At 44.4% G+C, this 16,650-nt stretch overlaps 1 protein-coding gene and 1 non-coding gene across 9 annotated transcripts in view; both read right to left on the bottom strand.

Moving 5' to 3' along the window:
- Positions 1-16,650, bottom strand: part of LOC133387046 (peroxidasin homolog) — a 77,758-nt gene that overhangs the window by 54,476 nt on the left and 6,632 nt on the right. For 2 of the 8 annotated variants that reach the window (XM_061630993.1, XM_061631000.1), the window contains exons 2-3: positions 13,029-13,100; positions 1,741-1,812 (exon numbers count right to left, since the gene is read on the bottom strand). In XM_061630993.1, the coding sequence (XP_061486977.1) occupies positions 1,741-1,812; positions 13,029-13,100 (144 nt within the window). Of the gene's footprint in view, positions 1-1,740; positions 1,813-6,100; positions 6,168-8,619; positions 8,698-9,064; positions 9,141-13,028; positions 13,101-13,274; positions 13,403-16,049; positions 16,157-16,249; positions 16,317-16,650 lie in introns of those variants that run through there. The other 6 variants (XM_061630999.1, XM_061630994.1, XM_061630998.1 and 3 more) reach the window with 6 other exon arrangements.
- LOC133388204 (U5 spliceosomal RNA) lies at positions 16,014-16,129 on the bottom strand. Its single transcript, XR_009763686.1, has one exon. It is a non-coding gene; the product is annotated as a U5 spliceosomal RNA (small nuclear RNA).

The raw sequence follows: 16,650 nt of genomic DNA, 5'->3' as shown, positions 1-16,650 counted from the left end.
CTAACCTTGGCCTGTGCTGACTGACAGTGGCTCTTCAGGGTTTCAGACCTGGGACATTCCCTGCCCTATGCTGGAGATTGAACCTGGGATATTCTGTATGCAAAGCAGCTGTCCCACCACTGAGTCATAGCCCTTGCTGCTGCTATGAAAGAGACCTGGCTCCAGGTTTGAAGTAGCCCTCAGCATGGGATGCTCTGGTGATCCACATTCCAGCATGGGGGAGAGTGAACATCAGCAGTGAGCACTGCCCCCCCTGCACTTCTGATGCTCCCCCCCCGATAATGCTCTCTTCTCCCTCTCCCTCCTTTTTTTTCTGTTGGATGCAGGGGGGTGGGAGCTAGCAAAAGAGAATGGCAGTCAGGTGGTTCTGCCGACGCTGCAATTTCCCATCATGCCCCATAATGTTGTCCCAGGGCACTAGAAACAAAGCCCTTCACGAGAAGACAGTGGAAGAACTGGGCATGTTTAGCCTTGAGAAGACTGAGGGAAGATATGATAGACAGCACTGTTCAAGTACATGAAAGGTTGCCACACAAAGGAGGGCAAGGCTCTCTTCTCGATCGTCCCAGACTGCAGGGCATGGAATAATGGGCTCAAGTTGCAAGAAGTCAGATTTCAGCTGAACATCAGAAAAACTTCCTAACTGTTAGAGTGGTAAGACAATGGAACCAATGACCTAGGGAGGTAGTGGGCTCTCCAACACTGGAGGCATTCAAGAGGCAGCTGGACAGCCACCTGCAGGGGATACAAGTTGGATTCCTGCATTGAGCAGGGGGTTGGACACAAAGTCCCTTCCAACTCTACTATTCTATGAGTGCAGTTGCAGCGGTGGGTGTCTCGTGCCCATCTAAGGAGTGCTGGAAGAGGGGAAGCCCAGGGCAATGGTGACAGCAATGGTGGGCAGGGCCTTGGCAACTGCCTGAGGACGGTGTCTGCTAATGCCAGTCCTGCTGAGAAGAAGAGTGGAGGTTCTGTGTAAATCTTTTTCCTGCCCAGTGTTTTTAGATCAAAATCACACGCACTTCCAGCTGCTTTTTCCCTTTGGGGGGGGGATGTTATGGGTATGAAATTTGGCAAAGCAAATGGGAAGATACAGGGAAGCACTCAAAGTCACTGTCGTCAGCAACTCTGTGTGAGACAGAAAGAGACAGACCTCTTTTCAGGATTAGCAACTTAAAAAGCCAATTAATCTAATTATATTCTGCTGATTAATTAATCAATTATTTAAATTTCCAATCTGCACTTTCTCACAAAGGAGCCCAGAGTGGCAAAACACCAATGTGGTAAAACAATACAGTTAAAAATAAAAATACGATGAAAACATTTAAAAGCCCTAAACACAAATGTAAAACGATCTAAAAACACCTCAAACAGTTGCGCACCCCCAGAGCAAATGATTTCAAGGTTTCAGCCTTAAAATGCCAGGGTGAACAGAATTGTTTTTAAGTCCCTCCTGAAAGTGAACAATGAAGGAGACAGGCACACATCACCAGGGAAGGCATTCCAGAAACAGAACCACTACCAGAAAGGCCCTATCTAATTACATATGTAAAATTAAGAGCTATACATATATAATTTGTTTTTGCTAATGTCTACTCAATATTTACTGCTCTCATATATATATGGCAGAGTAGACGTATTTCAAAGCAGCTGTGATTTGATACATTCCAGCAACGTTTCATCTTCCATTACTCATGTTTAGGGAACACTGTCGCATGGTACTTCTTTGAAGGTACTTACAGGTATTTCAGGTTTTCCAGGCCTTCAAAGGATCTTTCTGCAATGTGCTTTATTAGGTTGTTGTTCAAAAGCCTGGGAGAAAATAAAAGAAACAAACATATTAATATAGCACTTTGAAGCCAGTAGACTGCAGTCTCAGTGTTTCACTTATGGATAGAATCAGTGTTTATTGTTCAACCAAAGGTTACCACAATATTAAAACATACACACACCTCAAGCACCTTGGACAGCGTCTTTAGAGTTCAGACTAAAACCTGGAGTGGATTTCACTGCCCCACTGACATGGCCTCCACTGCTCAAGGGATCCAGGGCCGGCATTGGTGATCCAGCTAGGAGGGTACAGCCCAGGCAGGCAGGCAGGCTTGAATTCTTGCAGTGCTGAAGCCATGCCTATCAGAGTCAAGCAGGGCACTTGTTCCAGTAATGGCTGTCTCCTTTCTGTTTTCTTTTCAGCGTCAGAGAATTGAGAGACTGATCCAGCTAGCAGCTGGGGTTCAGTGGGGCCACTTCTTCCTTGGCTTCTCTGAAACCCGCTAAAGTTGGGATTCCTTGCCAGTCCGTCCTTCCCAGACTTCAGCATTAACTGCACTATTGTCTTTGAGAAGCAGAGGAACAGGCACTCTGAAGTCACCACAAAAATTTTAAAAAAATCTGCCTTTCCCTTACATTGAAAGCACATCCAACACACATTTAAAGTGCACCACTTCCTCCACAGAATGCTGGGAACCGTAGCTTTCCCTTCACATAGCTACAAATTCCCAGCATCCGTAACAAACTACACTTCCCATGGTTCTGTGGGGGAAGTCATGTGCTTTAAATGTGTGTTGGGTGTGCTTTAAAGGTATGGTGTGGACCGGTGATCACATTGGACCACATTGCTCTTTGCTGCCACTTATTGGTAAGGTTGGCAAGCTGGGCTCCTTCTGGGAGGAAGGGAGGAGAGATTAGATAGATAGATAGATTGATAGATGATAGATGATAGATGATAGATGATAGATGATAGATGATAGATGATAGATGATAGATGATAGATGATAGATGATAGATGATAGATGATAGATAGATAGATAGATGAGTAGAAGATGGATGGATGGATGGATAGGCAAGGAGACCAGGGACACCCTGGGAGGATACCCTAACCCTGTTTAAAAGGTACCTAGAAGTTGTATACAGCTAAGTCCTACTTAGGGTAGACTCATTACATAATCTAAATTAGCCATGTCCATTAATTTCAATGGGTCTACTCTGCGTAGGACTAGTGGTGAATACCACCATGTATGAGGGACAAACAGCTTGTGCTGGGTCAAGGATTAATTCAGATTGGAATTAAATTTCCCTCTCCCAGGACTGTGACCCTAAGAACATAAGGAGAGCCTGCTGGATCAGGCCAGTGGCCCATCCAGTCCAGCATCCTGTTCTCACAGTGGCCAACCAGGTGCCCGGGGGAAGCCCGCAAGCAGGACCCGAGTGCAAGAACACTCTCCCCTCCTGAGGCTTCCGGCAACTGGTTTTCAGAAGCATGCTGCCTCTGACTAGGGTGGCAGAGCACAGCCATCATGGCTAGTTGCCATTGATAGCCCTGTCCTCCATGAATTTGTCTAATCTTCTTTTAAAGCCATCCAAGCTGGTGGCCATTACTGCATCTTGTGGGAGCAAATTCCATAGTTTAACTATGCGCTGAGTAAAGAAGTACTTCCTTTTGTCTGTCCTGAATCTTCCAACATTCAGCTTCTTTGAATGTCCACGAGTTCTAGTATTATGAGAGAGGGAGAAGAACTTTTCTCTATCCACTTTCTCAATGCCATGCATAATTTTATACACTTCTATCATGTCTCCTCTGACCTGCCTTTTCTCTAAACTAAAAAGCCCCAAATGCTGCAACCTTTCCTCATAAGGGAGTCGCTCCAACCCCTTGATCATTCTGGTTGCCCTCTTCTGAACCTTTTCCAACTCGATAATATCCTTTTTGAAATGAGGCGACCAGAACTGTACACAGTATTCCAAATGCGGCCGCACCATAGATTTATACAACGGCATTATGATATCGGCTGTTTTATTTTCAATATCTTTCCTAATTATCGCTAGCATGGAATTTGCCTTTTTCACAGCTGCTGCACACTGGGTCGACATTTTCATCGTGCTGTCCACTACAACCCCGAGGTCTCTCTCCTGGTCGGTCACCGCCAGTTCAGACCCCATGAGCGTATATGTGAAATTAAGATGTTTTGCTCCAATATGCATAATTTTACACTTCTTTATATTGAATTGCATTTGCCATTTTTCTGCCCATTCACTCAGTTTGGAGAGGTCTTTTTGGAGCTCTTCACAATCCCTTTTTGTTTTAACAACCCTGAACAATTTAGTGTCGTCAGCAAACTTGGCCACTTCACTGCTCACTCCTAATTCTAGGTCATTAATGAACAAGTTGAAAAGTACAGGTCCCAATACCGATCCTTGAGGGACTCCACTTTCTACAGCCCTCCATTGGGAGAACTGTCCGTTTATTCCTACTCTCTGCTTTCTGCTTCTTAACCAATTCCGTATCCACAAGAGGACCTCTCCTCTTATTCCATGACTGCTAAGCTTCCTCAGAAGTCTTTGGTGAGGTACCTTGTCAAACGCTGTTTGAAAGTCTAAGTACACTGGACTTCCGGGAAGGGTGACTTAGCCTGTGCCTGCTTTTGAGACGGGCTCCTGCCTCAAAAGAAGCTTATTCAGATATATCAGTCAGTTTTTTCTTTTTTTTTTGACTGATTAAACTTCTCCCGGGTAGGGAGATTCTGATGTGATGGATTAATTGAAATGTTTATTTTGACTATGGTTATGACAATAAGATTATCATAATTAGTAATGAGATGGATTAATCGATATGCTTATCTGGAAAAAAAAAATTGATAGATATATTTCTTAAAGAATTGAAACCTCTCTTTGACTTTTTGTGGAAAGAATAAAGTAATGTTTATGAGATTTGATGATTAAGTAAGATAACTACTGGAGGAAAGTGATTTTATAATATGACTTAAGAGACAGGATTGTTATATATTATAGACTTATAACTGATTTGATCTTTGACAAATGGGAAGTCAATATTTTACTCTTTATTTTTTATTTTTGTTTTTTTTTTTTCTTTTTTTCTTTTTGTTTAACTATTTTTGATTTTGTTTTTTGTCTTTGAATGTTTTATGATTTTGTCTTGTATGTTTTATGAAAATCTGAATAAAAATTATTGAAAAAAAAAAAAAGAAAGTCTAAGTACACTATGTCCACTGGATCACCTCTATCTATATGCTTGTTGACACTCTCAAAGAATTCTAATAGGTTACTGAGACAGGACTTTCCCTTGCAGAAGCCATGCTGGCTCTGCTTCAGCAAGGCTTGTTCTATGTGCTTAGTTAATCTAGCTTTAATAATACTTTCTACCAGTTTTCCAGGGACAGAAGTTAAGCTAACTGGCCTGTAATTTCCGGGATCCCCTCTGCATCCCTTTTTGAAGATTGGCATTACATTTGCCACTTTCCAGTCCTCAGGCACGGAGGAGGACCCGAGGGACAAGTTACATATTTTAGTTAGCAGATCAGCAATTTCATATTTGAGTTCTTTGAGAACTCTTGGGTGGATGCCATCCGGGCCCGGTGATTTGTCAGTTTTTATATTGTCCATTAAGCTTAGAACTTCCTCTCTCGTTACCACTATTTGTCTCAGTTCCTCAGAATCCCTTCCTGCAAATGTTAGTTCAGGTTCAGGGATCTGCCCTATATCTTCCACTGTGAAGACAGATGCAAAGAAGTCATTTAGCTTCTCTGCAATCTCCTTATCGTTCTTTAGTACACCTTTGACTCCCTTATCATCCAAGGGTCCAATTGTCTCCCTAGATGGTCTCCTGCTTTGAATGTATTTATAGAATTTTTTGTTGTTGGTTTTTATGTTCTTAGCAATGTGCTCCTCAAATTCTTTTTTAGCATCCGTTATTGTCTTTGTATTCTTTTTTATTTTCTTCATTCGGACAAGACTTCCATTTTCTGAAGGAAGACTTTTTGCCTCTAAGAGCTTCCTTGACTTGGCTCGTTAACCATGCTGGCATCTTCTTGGCCCTGGCGGTACCTTTTCTGATCTGCGGTATGCACTCCAGTTGAGCTTCTAATATAGTGTTTTTAAACAACTTCCAAGCATTTTTGAGTGATGTGACCCTCTGGACTTTGTTTTTCAGCTTTCTTTTTACCAATCCCCTCATTTTTGTGAAGTTTCCTCTTTTGAAGTCAAATGTGACCGTGTTGGATTTTCTTGGCAATTGGCCATTTACATGTATGTTTAATTTAATAGCACTGTGGTCACTGCTCCCAATCGGTTCAACAACACTTACATCTCGCACCAGGTCCCGGTCCCCACTGAGGATTAAGTCCAGGGTTGCCGTCCCTCTGGTCGGTTCCATGACCAACTGGCCTAGGGAATAGTCATTTAGAATATCTAGAAACTTTGCTTCTTTGTCATGACTGGAACACATATGCGGCCAGTCTATGTCCGGGTAGTTGAAGTCACCCATTACTACCACATTTCCTAGTTTGGATGCTTCCTCAATTTCATATCTCATCTCAAGGTCTCCCTGAGCATTTTGATCAGGGGGACGATAGATCGTTCCCAGTATTAAATCCCTCCTGGGACATGGTATCACCACCCACAATGATTCTGTGGAGGAGTCTGCCTCTTTTGGGGTTTCGAGCTTGCTGGATTCAATGCCTTCTTTCACGTATAGAGCGACTCCGCCACCAATACGTCCTTCCCTGTCCTTCCGATATAGTTTATATCCAGGGATAACCGTATCCCACTGGTTTTCTCCATTCCACCAGGTCTCCGTTATGCTCACTATATCAATGCTCTCCTCTAAGACCAAGCACTCCAGTTCTCCCATCTTGGTTCGGAGGCTCCTAGCATTAGCGTACAGGCACTTGTAAGCAGTGTCTCTCTTCAAATGTCTTTGGCACTTGTGGTTTGGCCTGTGGTAATTTTGCTCTTCTGAATTTATATCCTGTGCCCCTGCTCTCACAATGCCTACTTCTAGGCCTACCCCTTTTAAAATTTCATCATTTCTTTGGTTTTTATCCCAGGGGGGAGGTTTATTCCGAACCGGACCTTTCTCAGCTCCTGTAGGGTTTCCCCCCTCAGTCAGTTTAAAAGCTGCTCTGCTACCTTTTTAATTTTAAGTGCCAGCAGTCTGGTTCCATTCTGGTTCAAGTGGAGCCCGTCCCTTTTGTACAGGCCCAGCTTGTCCCAAAATGTTCCCCAGTGCCTAACAAATCCAAACCCTTCCACCCGACACCATCGTGTCATCCACGCATTGAGACTGCAAAGCTCGGCCTGTCTGGCTGGTCCTGCGCGTGGAACCGGTAGCATTTCAGAGAAAGCCACCTTGGAGGTCCTGGCTTTCAGCATCCTACCTAGCAACCTAAATTTTGCTTCCAGGACCTCACGGCTGCATTTCCCCATGTCGTTGGTGCCAACGTGCACCACGACCACTGACTCCTCCCCAGCACTGTCTACCAAACTATCTAAACGACGGGCGATATCCGCAACCTTCGCACCAGGGAGGCAAAACACCTTGCGGTCTACACGCCCATCACACACCCCACTGTCTATGTTCCTAATGATCGAATCACCCACTACAAGGATCCCTCCACCCCCTGGAGATATATCCTCGGCACGAGAGGATAGCTGCTCATCCCCCAAGGAATGGGTCCCTTCTAAGGGATCGTTTCCCTCTTCCTCTGCTGGATGCTCTCCTTCCCTGAGACCATTGCTCTCCATGATAGCAGGAGAGCTATGATCGTTGGAGTGGGACACAGCTATAACATCCCTGAAGGCCTCCTCCACACACCTCTCTGCCTCTCTCAGCTTTTCCAGATCTGCCACCTTGGCCTCAAGGAAATGAAGTTGTTCCCGGAGAGCCAGGAGCTCATTGCACCGAGAGCACACCCACGACTTCTGTCCAACAGGCAGATAGTCATACATGCTGCAGGCGGTGCAAAACACTCGAAAGCCCCCACACCCCTGCTGGCTTCTTACCTGCATAGTTTTGTTTAAGGTTTATTACGTTAATGGGTTGGAGACTGCAGCTTTGTTGAGGTCAGGGAACAGATGGGCAGAGTGGGGGGCCCTGGCCTCCTCGCCCTGCTGCCGAGCTCGCTCTGCTGCTTAACTCGCCTTGACGCTTCATCAGCTGGGGCTCCCTCTAGCTCGTGGAGCAGGCTCCCTCGCTAGGGTGCTCTGACTTTATATGTGTGGCTCGTTCCTCCCAGCTACTGCTGCCGGCCAATGATGTGTTACTTGAGGCTGATGGCTCAACTATCAGCTGGGGCTTAACTCCTTAGAATTATCTCAGGCTTCCTTCCTTTGAAGGCAGGAAGGCGGCTTCTTTCCTGAGCGAGGGGCGGGGCTGTTTAAGCTTTTGGCTGCTTTTAATCTAATCAAGGGGCTGCACCTTCCAGGCAAGTCTTTTGTGTTTGTTGTTTTCCCACCTAGAACAGCCTGACCTTTCTTTAACCTAGGGAAACAGAGCTTGTGGTTGTGTTTAAGGAAGGCTGAAGCTGCCCTTTTTAGCAAGGACTGAGCTGACTCTCTCCCTGTATGTATCGGTGGAGTTTCCTTTTCCCCCTTCTCTCCGACTGGAATTTAGCCTTGTTTACAGTGTCCCCTGAAGCTTTCCTGCTAGGGTGGTGTTGAACACTAGCTTTCTATAGGCTTCCTTCTCCTAGGATCTGTCTCCTAAGATATAGGTTCTTTCAGGATTTGGCTCCTAGCTCAGGGTGACCTTAGGCTGCCCTTATTACTTATTGCTCTGAGCTGTTTTAATTCAATTAAATAATGGAATAAATGGGAGCTACTTACCCTCTTTTCACTCTGCTGCTTAACTCGCCTTGACGCTTTGTCAGCTGGGGCCTTGACGCTTCGTCAGCTGGGGCTCCCTCTAGCTCATGGAGCAGGCTCTCTCGCTAGGGTGCTCTGACTTTATATGTGTGGTCTGAATCAGGGCCCTCTGTTGCTGTAATTGCCCTTTTAAAAAAGCTGACTGGAGACCTGGATCAGGCTGTCTAGCCGGCCCCTTAAATTAATGTGCTTGTTCTGCATCCTGCCAAACACGCATACACACACGCAAATCTTATCTGCTATACAACTGTGATGCCATTTGGAACTTGTCCTCTCTAGCTGGGACAACTCAGGATCAGCAAGCGCAGCAGTCCAAATTAAGGTAAATTAAGTTCTGCAGGAATGGTGCAGAAAAGGTTGGAACAGAAATAATAAGATCCTGTCTGTAGTCTGAAGGTTTGTTTACCTTTCAACACTGTTTTCACAGTTGTAGTCAAAACATCCCTTTCCAGTCCCATTGCACATGAGAAAAGCCTCCTGGTAGTGGATTCCAAGCTAATCTTTTTGGCATTACATTTCTGCCCTTGGCAAATAAATGTCCCAGCATGCTTTGAAACAGGACAATAAGGAACTCTAGCATCCCAGACGCCATCTCTGCTAAGGCTCACCATCCATGGCGACTCCACCCCACCTCCACCCCACAAAATGTTAACATACGCTCCAACAACGCCCATTTAGGAGGCAGAGAACTCATTTTACTTTCACAGAAACATCCAGATTGTGGCTATAATTTTTTACCCTACCCTTCCTCCAAAAAAAAGTAAAAAAGGATACAGACTTGCATAAAATGTATATATGCTGATATATATGCACAGATGCATATTTAACCATAATTTACATAGGAATACAATATATCTCACCACTGTTTGTTTGAGATATATGTCTAATAACATAAAATATTTTACAATTGTTATTCTTTTTTTTGTTCTGCTTTTGATGAAATGTATATTGTTTGAGATTTATTGTTTGGTTTATGTTTTATGTGACGTATGGTTTTCTGTTATTGTCTAGATATTTTTATAATTGTTATATTTTGTTTTTGAAGATATGCATATTGCTGCGATTTATTGTTCAGTGATGTTTATTTAAAATGTGATATATTCCTTTTCTTTTACTATCAATTGTACCAAATGTGATGGCATATTGCTTTTATGTTGTAAACCGCCCAGAGAGCTTCAGCTATGGGGCAGTATAAAAGTGTAATAAATAAATAAATAGTGGGGAAGACTATGACTAGGTGAGCTTGGTACAGTTACATCCATAGCATACATTTCAAGCACATAGTAGCCCCCAAAGAATCCTGGGAGCTCTAGTTTATCCCTCACAGAACTACAATTCCCAGCACCCTTAACAAACTGAAGTTCCCAGGATTCTTTGGGGAAAGCCATGTGCTTTAAATGTATCCTGTGGTGGATCTGCTGACCTGGTGCAGCTAATTGGTGATGTGCAACTGTTTAGGTTGTTTTTAAAACGATTTTTAATTATATGATTTAAAACTGTTGTAACCTCCCTGGGACCTTTGGGTGAAGGGTGGGTAATAAATTCTAATAATAATAATAATATACCCCCCTCTCCCATCTTTAAAGGTAAAGAACCCTAAGAACACTTGGACTGCAGAGTTCTTCCAACAGCTGACTCCTTGAAACAGAGGAACTGTCCTCTGTAAAGTAAAACAAATGGCCACCCTATCCAAGAATGTTAGGGCTGGGAACATGGTCGTTAGCACAGCATATGTGGTTTATCCTGTGTGTTCCACTATTGGACATTTATATGTTTTGCAGAACCTGAGCTGCTGGATCAAAGAAAAAAATCTTTAGAAGATATGAGCTGCTTAACTAAGATTGCTACATTGGAGCAGCTCATCCGTTCGTTGAATAGATACAAAACTAGCACAACCAGTTAATGACTGACTGGGCAATCCTATCCTATGCATGTTTTCTTGGGGCTGAGTTCAATGGGACTTGTCTCGTAACTCAGTGGCACAGCATATGTGATAAGGGCCCCAGCTTCAATCTCTTGTATGTGCTGAAGGTCCCAAGTTCAACTCTAGGCATCTCCAGATAGGGCAGGGGTAGACCCCCATCTCTGCATGAAACCCCAGAGAGCTGCTGCCAGTCAGCACAGCCAGTACTCAGCTGGATGGACCTTTGGTTTGACTCAGTATAAGGCTGCTTCCAATGTTCCTAAAAGTGCCTAGTGTTTAGCATTGCAGCCTGAATCACACTTATTCCTGACACAGCGACTCACAATCAACCTCAAAGAGGAAGAAATTTGACCGGCTGCATTGATGCCTTATTATCTCCATCGTCACATGGATTTCCTGTTCTGAGCCTGGGCTGGAAGCATCATGTCAAGGCTGTCATAGCAACCACAAACAAAGCAGGTCAATTAAGCCAAATGGGACCAGCCAGTATTTTAGATTATATGCAATTTGGCTGTGGCAAGAAACAATTAGCCATCTGTTCCCACAGAGAGGATTTAATATCCGGTGAAAATTGCTCTCCATCACTGTCCTCAACATTTGTGTTATGGCAGCAGACAAGCAGAGACAATGATAACATTCTTGGCTTACCCGATGCGAGTCTTCTTGGCCCAACATCCTTTGAGCCAGCCCTTTTTACTTACCCAGGCTTTTAAATTATTCCCATCTAGTTAGAATCTCTGTTAGACTGTGTCCCATTTTTATTGCCCTGCTGTTTTAGGGAGGAATTCTAACTACACCCCAGCCTGGTGGGGCTTGAAAGCGTGGCAGGGCCCCCGCAGCACTGGCAGCCCTGCTGCACAGGGCATCTGGAGCAGAAGGCGGTGGAGGGGACAGATTGCTGTGCCAGATCCAGATGAAATTAGGCCTGATGCCATCACACCATGGCAGTGACCCTGGCTTCAATCCAGTGGATGCCTGGCTGGCTCAGCCCTGCCCCTCCCCGGAAAAGCTCCATTTTTGTTGTATGCAATGTTGTATGGGATTTTTTTTCATTATGACACTCATTATTTCCAATTGCTCATAATGTGTTGTTTATTGTTGTTCATTTGATGTGTTGTGAGTAGGGTTGCCAGGTTCAGGGTCTGAGACAGATCCTGTATCTTTAGGAGAAAGTCAGCCAAGTGCAGGTGTTCTTGCAACCCTGTAATGGGAAAGACCACAAGGTGGAATTCTCCCTTCCCCCTGCACAACTTGGGCCTGGCAACCACGAGGTCTTCTGTATTTTTAAAAGTTGTGCAGGGGAAAGGGAGAATTCCACCTTGTGGTTTTTCCCATTACACTGTTGCAAGAACACCTGCACTTGGCTGACTTTCTCCTAAAGATACAGGATCAGTCTCAGGCCCTGAACCTGGCAACCCTAGTTGTGAGCTACTTTGGGCACAGAAGTGGCACACAAACAGAGAGTGATGAACCCTAGTCTTCATGTCCTAGAGCAAAACTCTAACTTTTTTTTAGGAATGAAAGTTTTACAATCCATCCATTCATTAGTTGACTAAGGGGTTCCACTTAGAGGAGGGCACACAATGGCAATAACTGGGGTGGAGGCTATCTTGAGAGAGCTGCTGCAGCACTCGCTTCATCCAGAAGCTAGGGTAGAACTGTGTCTTTAAACTGTTATACCTCTGAGCTTTTTTGTTTACTACAGCGAGGGTCAGCGCCCAGCAGAGTAGATTACTTAGAGCACCACCGTCACAAGCTGCAGCCACCTGGTAAGAATTTCTGGGCTGGGGCATTTTGACTAGAGCCATCATGAGTGGTGGGGTCATTGCCAAAGGATCAACACCAAAAGAAGTTGCCCCTTTGGGAAGGGACAAAGAACAATGCCCTGATTATTTTTAGGGAAACCTCCAGTGAGATGGGTTGGGGAGAAAGATGAGGAAACTGACTATAGTAGTTACAGTGTGGTTATAGCTGGAAAGCTGTGCTCCTAGTTGCATGTATAGGATTACTCTAAAAGTGAATTCTTCCCCGCCTTCTAACTGAATGCAGTGTGGATGTCACTTACAGCAAACTCATTATGGGTACCCCCAGTTGTGCTGTATCCTGAAAGGACCTCAGAATGAGGTTTTCCAGTGAGTTCTGAAGCCAGCTATATCAGTTGTTTAAAATCTTGGATCCAGCACAAATTCAAATCTGTCCAAAAACAACGAAACAGGTGATACTGCTTACATGCCTAAAGTCAAAAATAAAGCTGGCTTGAAAACTATCCAACATACCATTTCTGAACCTAGCCTCTACCAAGCCAATCAAATCAAAACCATTCACAATGGGGTTATTTCTATCAGATTTGCATTGAATGGTCTGCTAAGCAGCACTTCCATTTTTGGAATCCCATTTTTGGTAAGGTGGTGCATAGGAATAGGATGCAAAAGGTTCAAGGGCTTACAGTGTGTTGAGGTTCTTCAGATTCTTGAAGGCTCCAGGCTGGATGTCTCTGATGTGGTTGAAGCGCAGATCCCTGGAAAGCAAAGGAGGATCTCTCAATCTACCATGCACACCTGGGTTCTAAGAGTGTGAAAGTGCTAGACTTTAGATTACTTTCAGATCCAAGCTTGTTAGATGCAAATGCTTCTCCAAAATACTGTTGCGTGCATCTCCAAGCAGTGATACTTCCAAGGGTTCCAGTGCTTACCCAAAGTTTGTTTTTCTTGGAATGAAGGTGACTGGAGACTGTGGTGTCTTTATGATATATGGCTTATTTACCCATTTATATAACCTGAGAATGGAGGGGCTCACAGCATTAACACTCCAAAGTCTAAAGAGCTAATTTCCAGATTAATGACGTATAATATCTCAATGGAGATCAGGCAGGTGCTGACACTGGAGTATTTCCACCAGCAGTTGAAAACATACCTCTTCACCCAAGCTTTCCCTGATAGGTCACACCCACACCATACATTTAAGGTACATGGCTTTCCCCAAAGAATCCTGGGAACTGTAGTTTGTCATGGCTGCTGGAAATGATAGTGCTGTGTGTGTAGTTTACTCTGTAAACTACTGTACCCAAGATTCTTTGTGCTTTAAATGTATGGTGTGAATGCGACCATTGCTAATAGCGCCTCCTGGTATTTGTTGCAGCTATAATCACTGCTAATTTCTTATTGTTATTTATTGATATGGCATTCACCACTCCCAGGACCCACCAAATCAACCCCCCTTGGCTCGATTTCACCAGCCATGACAGGCACAGATCAAGAGGGCACGTACTAGAGTACATCCCTGAAAGCATCCTTTATAAATATTAGTAAGCCTTTCTTCCCCTTTTACCAGCACTTAACTCTTTTGCTTATGTCACAAAGCTACTTAGCACTGGACCATGTGTCCAACCATTCCACATAATATGCGTACTGTTATGCACACCTCAATCTCTGAGCAGTGAGAGAATTCAGGGGTGCCAGCACTTAGCCGGGTGCAGTTTCCTTGGAATGACAGTCACTGGAGACTGCAGTGCCTTTGTGATATATGTGGTTTATTTACACACATATACACAGAGGTGTTAAGACAAATTAAACCAGAACTATCATTAGAAGCTAGAATGATGAAACTGAGGTTATCATACTTTGGATCCATAATGAGAAGACATGATTCACTAGAAAAGACAATAATGCTGGGGAAAAACAGAAGGGAGAAGAAAAAGAGGAAGGCCAAACAAGAGATGGATTGATTCCATAAAGGAAGCCACAGACCTGAACTTACAAGATCTGAACAGGGTGGTTCATGACAGATGCTCTTGGAGGTCGCTGATTCATAGGGTCGCCATAAATCAAAATCAACTTGAAGGCACATAGGAACAACACACACAGAGGGGTGTAGTTATCCAGGGTTGTGAGTGGTTGTAGACCCCTTACTTTTTGGGGAGCACCTACGTACAAGCCAATCAGCATGAAAGAGGAGCATGTTAGCCACTGAGAAGTCTTTTCACTTGGCCAACAATATCCTTCCTTGTCCTTTCATGCTGATTGGAGCCAATCAGAGTGAAAGGAGGCGAGTCATCACTGAGAGGACTCTTCTCTAGCTAACATAAGCCTCCCCTTTTCATGTTGCTTGGCTCCTAGGGTGAGTGAGAAGTGAGCTTCATAGCAAAGAACCTTCGTGTCCCAATCCGAATCCCACACTTGGGTTAATTTCAGAATTCTTAAAATCAAAAGGTTTCTGGCAACAGTGCCTATGCACACAGCAGTTTTCCATCCATGTATTGACTGTAACCAAAACCTGCTTAGCTTCATGTGCCTTTAGACCATACCATGGGAAGCAATCAGTTTATGGCCTCATCTGCACTATACATTTAAAGCAGTAGCATACCACTTTAACAAGAGATGGATTGATTCCATAAAGGAAGCCACAGACCTGAACGTACAAGATCTGAACAGGGTGGTTCATGACAGATGCTCTTGGAGGTCACTGATTCATAGGGTCGCCATAAGTTGTAATCGACTTGAAGGCACGTAACAAAACATACCACTTTAAACAGACATGGCTTCTTCCCAAAGGATCCTGGGAAGGGGGACTGATTGTTAAACCACTCTGAGAATTGCAGCTCTGTGAGGGAGGGGGGGTCTCCTAAAAGGTCTCAGCACAACTACGCTTCCCTAGAGGGGGGGGAGATGACGGGGGGGGGGAGATGACGGGGGGGGGAGATGACGGGGGGGGAGATGACGGGGGGGGAGATGACTGTCTAAAGTGGTATAATATGGAGATGGAACCTATATTGCAGACTCGAGTTTATCAAAACAGGGACTCACAAACAGAACAAAAGCAGTTCTGCACTCAGATGTTGCACTTCAAAGTGGAACTTGGAGATTGGCTGCTTTTATGTTGCTTTGCCTTGGGTGAAACTTCTCATGTGAACTCCCAAAATGTAAATGTACTGCTTTCAATTCCATTCCGACTTATGGTTACCCTATGAATAAGGTTTTCATGAGGCTGAGAGAAACTCCCAAAGGTGAGCATTTAATGCTTTCTTCTGTGTGGATGGATCTTTCATCTTAGCTGACTGGTGTAGAATGGAACGCTCATTAATTATTAGCACCCTTCCCCCCCTTGCTTCTTTCCTACTATACAGAACATAGGGGAAAATGTTATACAGGAACAGAATTGGGGTGGGTGAAAAAGAGTGGGGTGAAGACACTTTGCACGTGACCAGATGTACTGCTTACCTAACTAAGCCTCAGGAAAGAAATCAAAGGCTTGTTTATACTTAGCATGTCAAACCACATAAGCAGGAAACCATAACACCGCTTTAAAGATCAAATTTCGAATGGTTTCCAGTAACACGCAAAATTAATGTTATAATGCTACTTTTGCATAAGTCCCCCATAAAAAGGAGAAACACATAACAATAACAGCTGTTCTTTTTTTAACCACAAAAAACAGCCCTGACGAAGCAAGGCCTCAAAAAATTAATTACAAACTCATATATGCTCCTCTCCACGGAAATCTTTAGTAAAAGGCGAAAGATTTATACGCTCTGAAGAGAAACCAGAGTATACGTCCGTATTTCTACGAGAACAGCCCCTTCACCGCCGCCCGCCATAAAGGTTACGGTGTCGCTGGAAGTTTCGCAGAAACACTTTGCAGCTGGCCAAACGAAACAAGGCGCGCCCCGACCTTTCCCCGCCGGTTTGCAGGAGCAGACCTTTGCGTTCAGAACAAACGTCAAAGACCACCGTGGAGGGGAGCCTTTCATCCGCGCAATGCATCATGGTCGCAACGAATGCAAATAGAGCTCGTCCCACTCTCAGCCCCGCCCGCACGAGGCTCAAATCGCGGAAATAAAAAAAAAGACAGGGATATGAGCGCCATGCGCGCCAATACTGATGTTAAAGTGGCAGCTGCTGCTAGAGATGTGTTTTCCCCTCTATGTCTGGTGTCGCTGAAATGTAAGGACTGCAGTGGGCCAATTATACCCCCCTCCTCTATGACATCCTTCTCCAACCTGGGACTTGCCAGGTGTTAAGGACTACAACTCCCATCAGCCACTGCTAAACTTTCCCAAAAAGTTTGCGCAG

The sequence above is a fragment of the Rhineura floridana genome, chromosome 6 (genome assembly GCF_030035675.1).
Source record: "Rhineura floridana isolate rRhiFlo1 chromosome 6, rRhiFlo1.hap2, whole genome shotgun sequence".
Lineage (NCBI taxonomy): Eukaryota > Metazoa > Chordata > Lepidosauria > Squamata > Rhineuridae > Rhineura > Rhineura floridana.
Note: the sequence above shows the minus strand (reverse complement) of the source record. Positions and strands in the feature narration are given on the sequence as shown.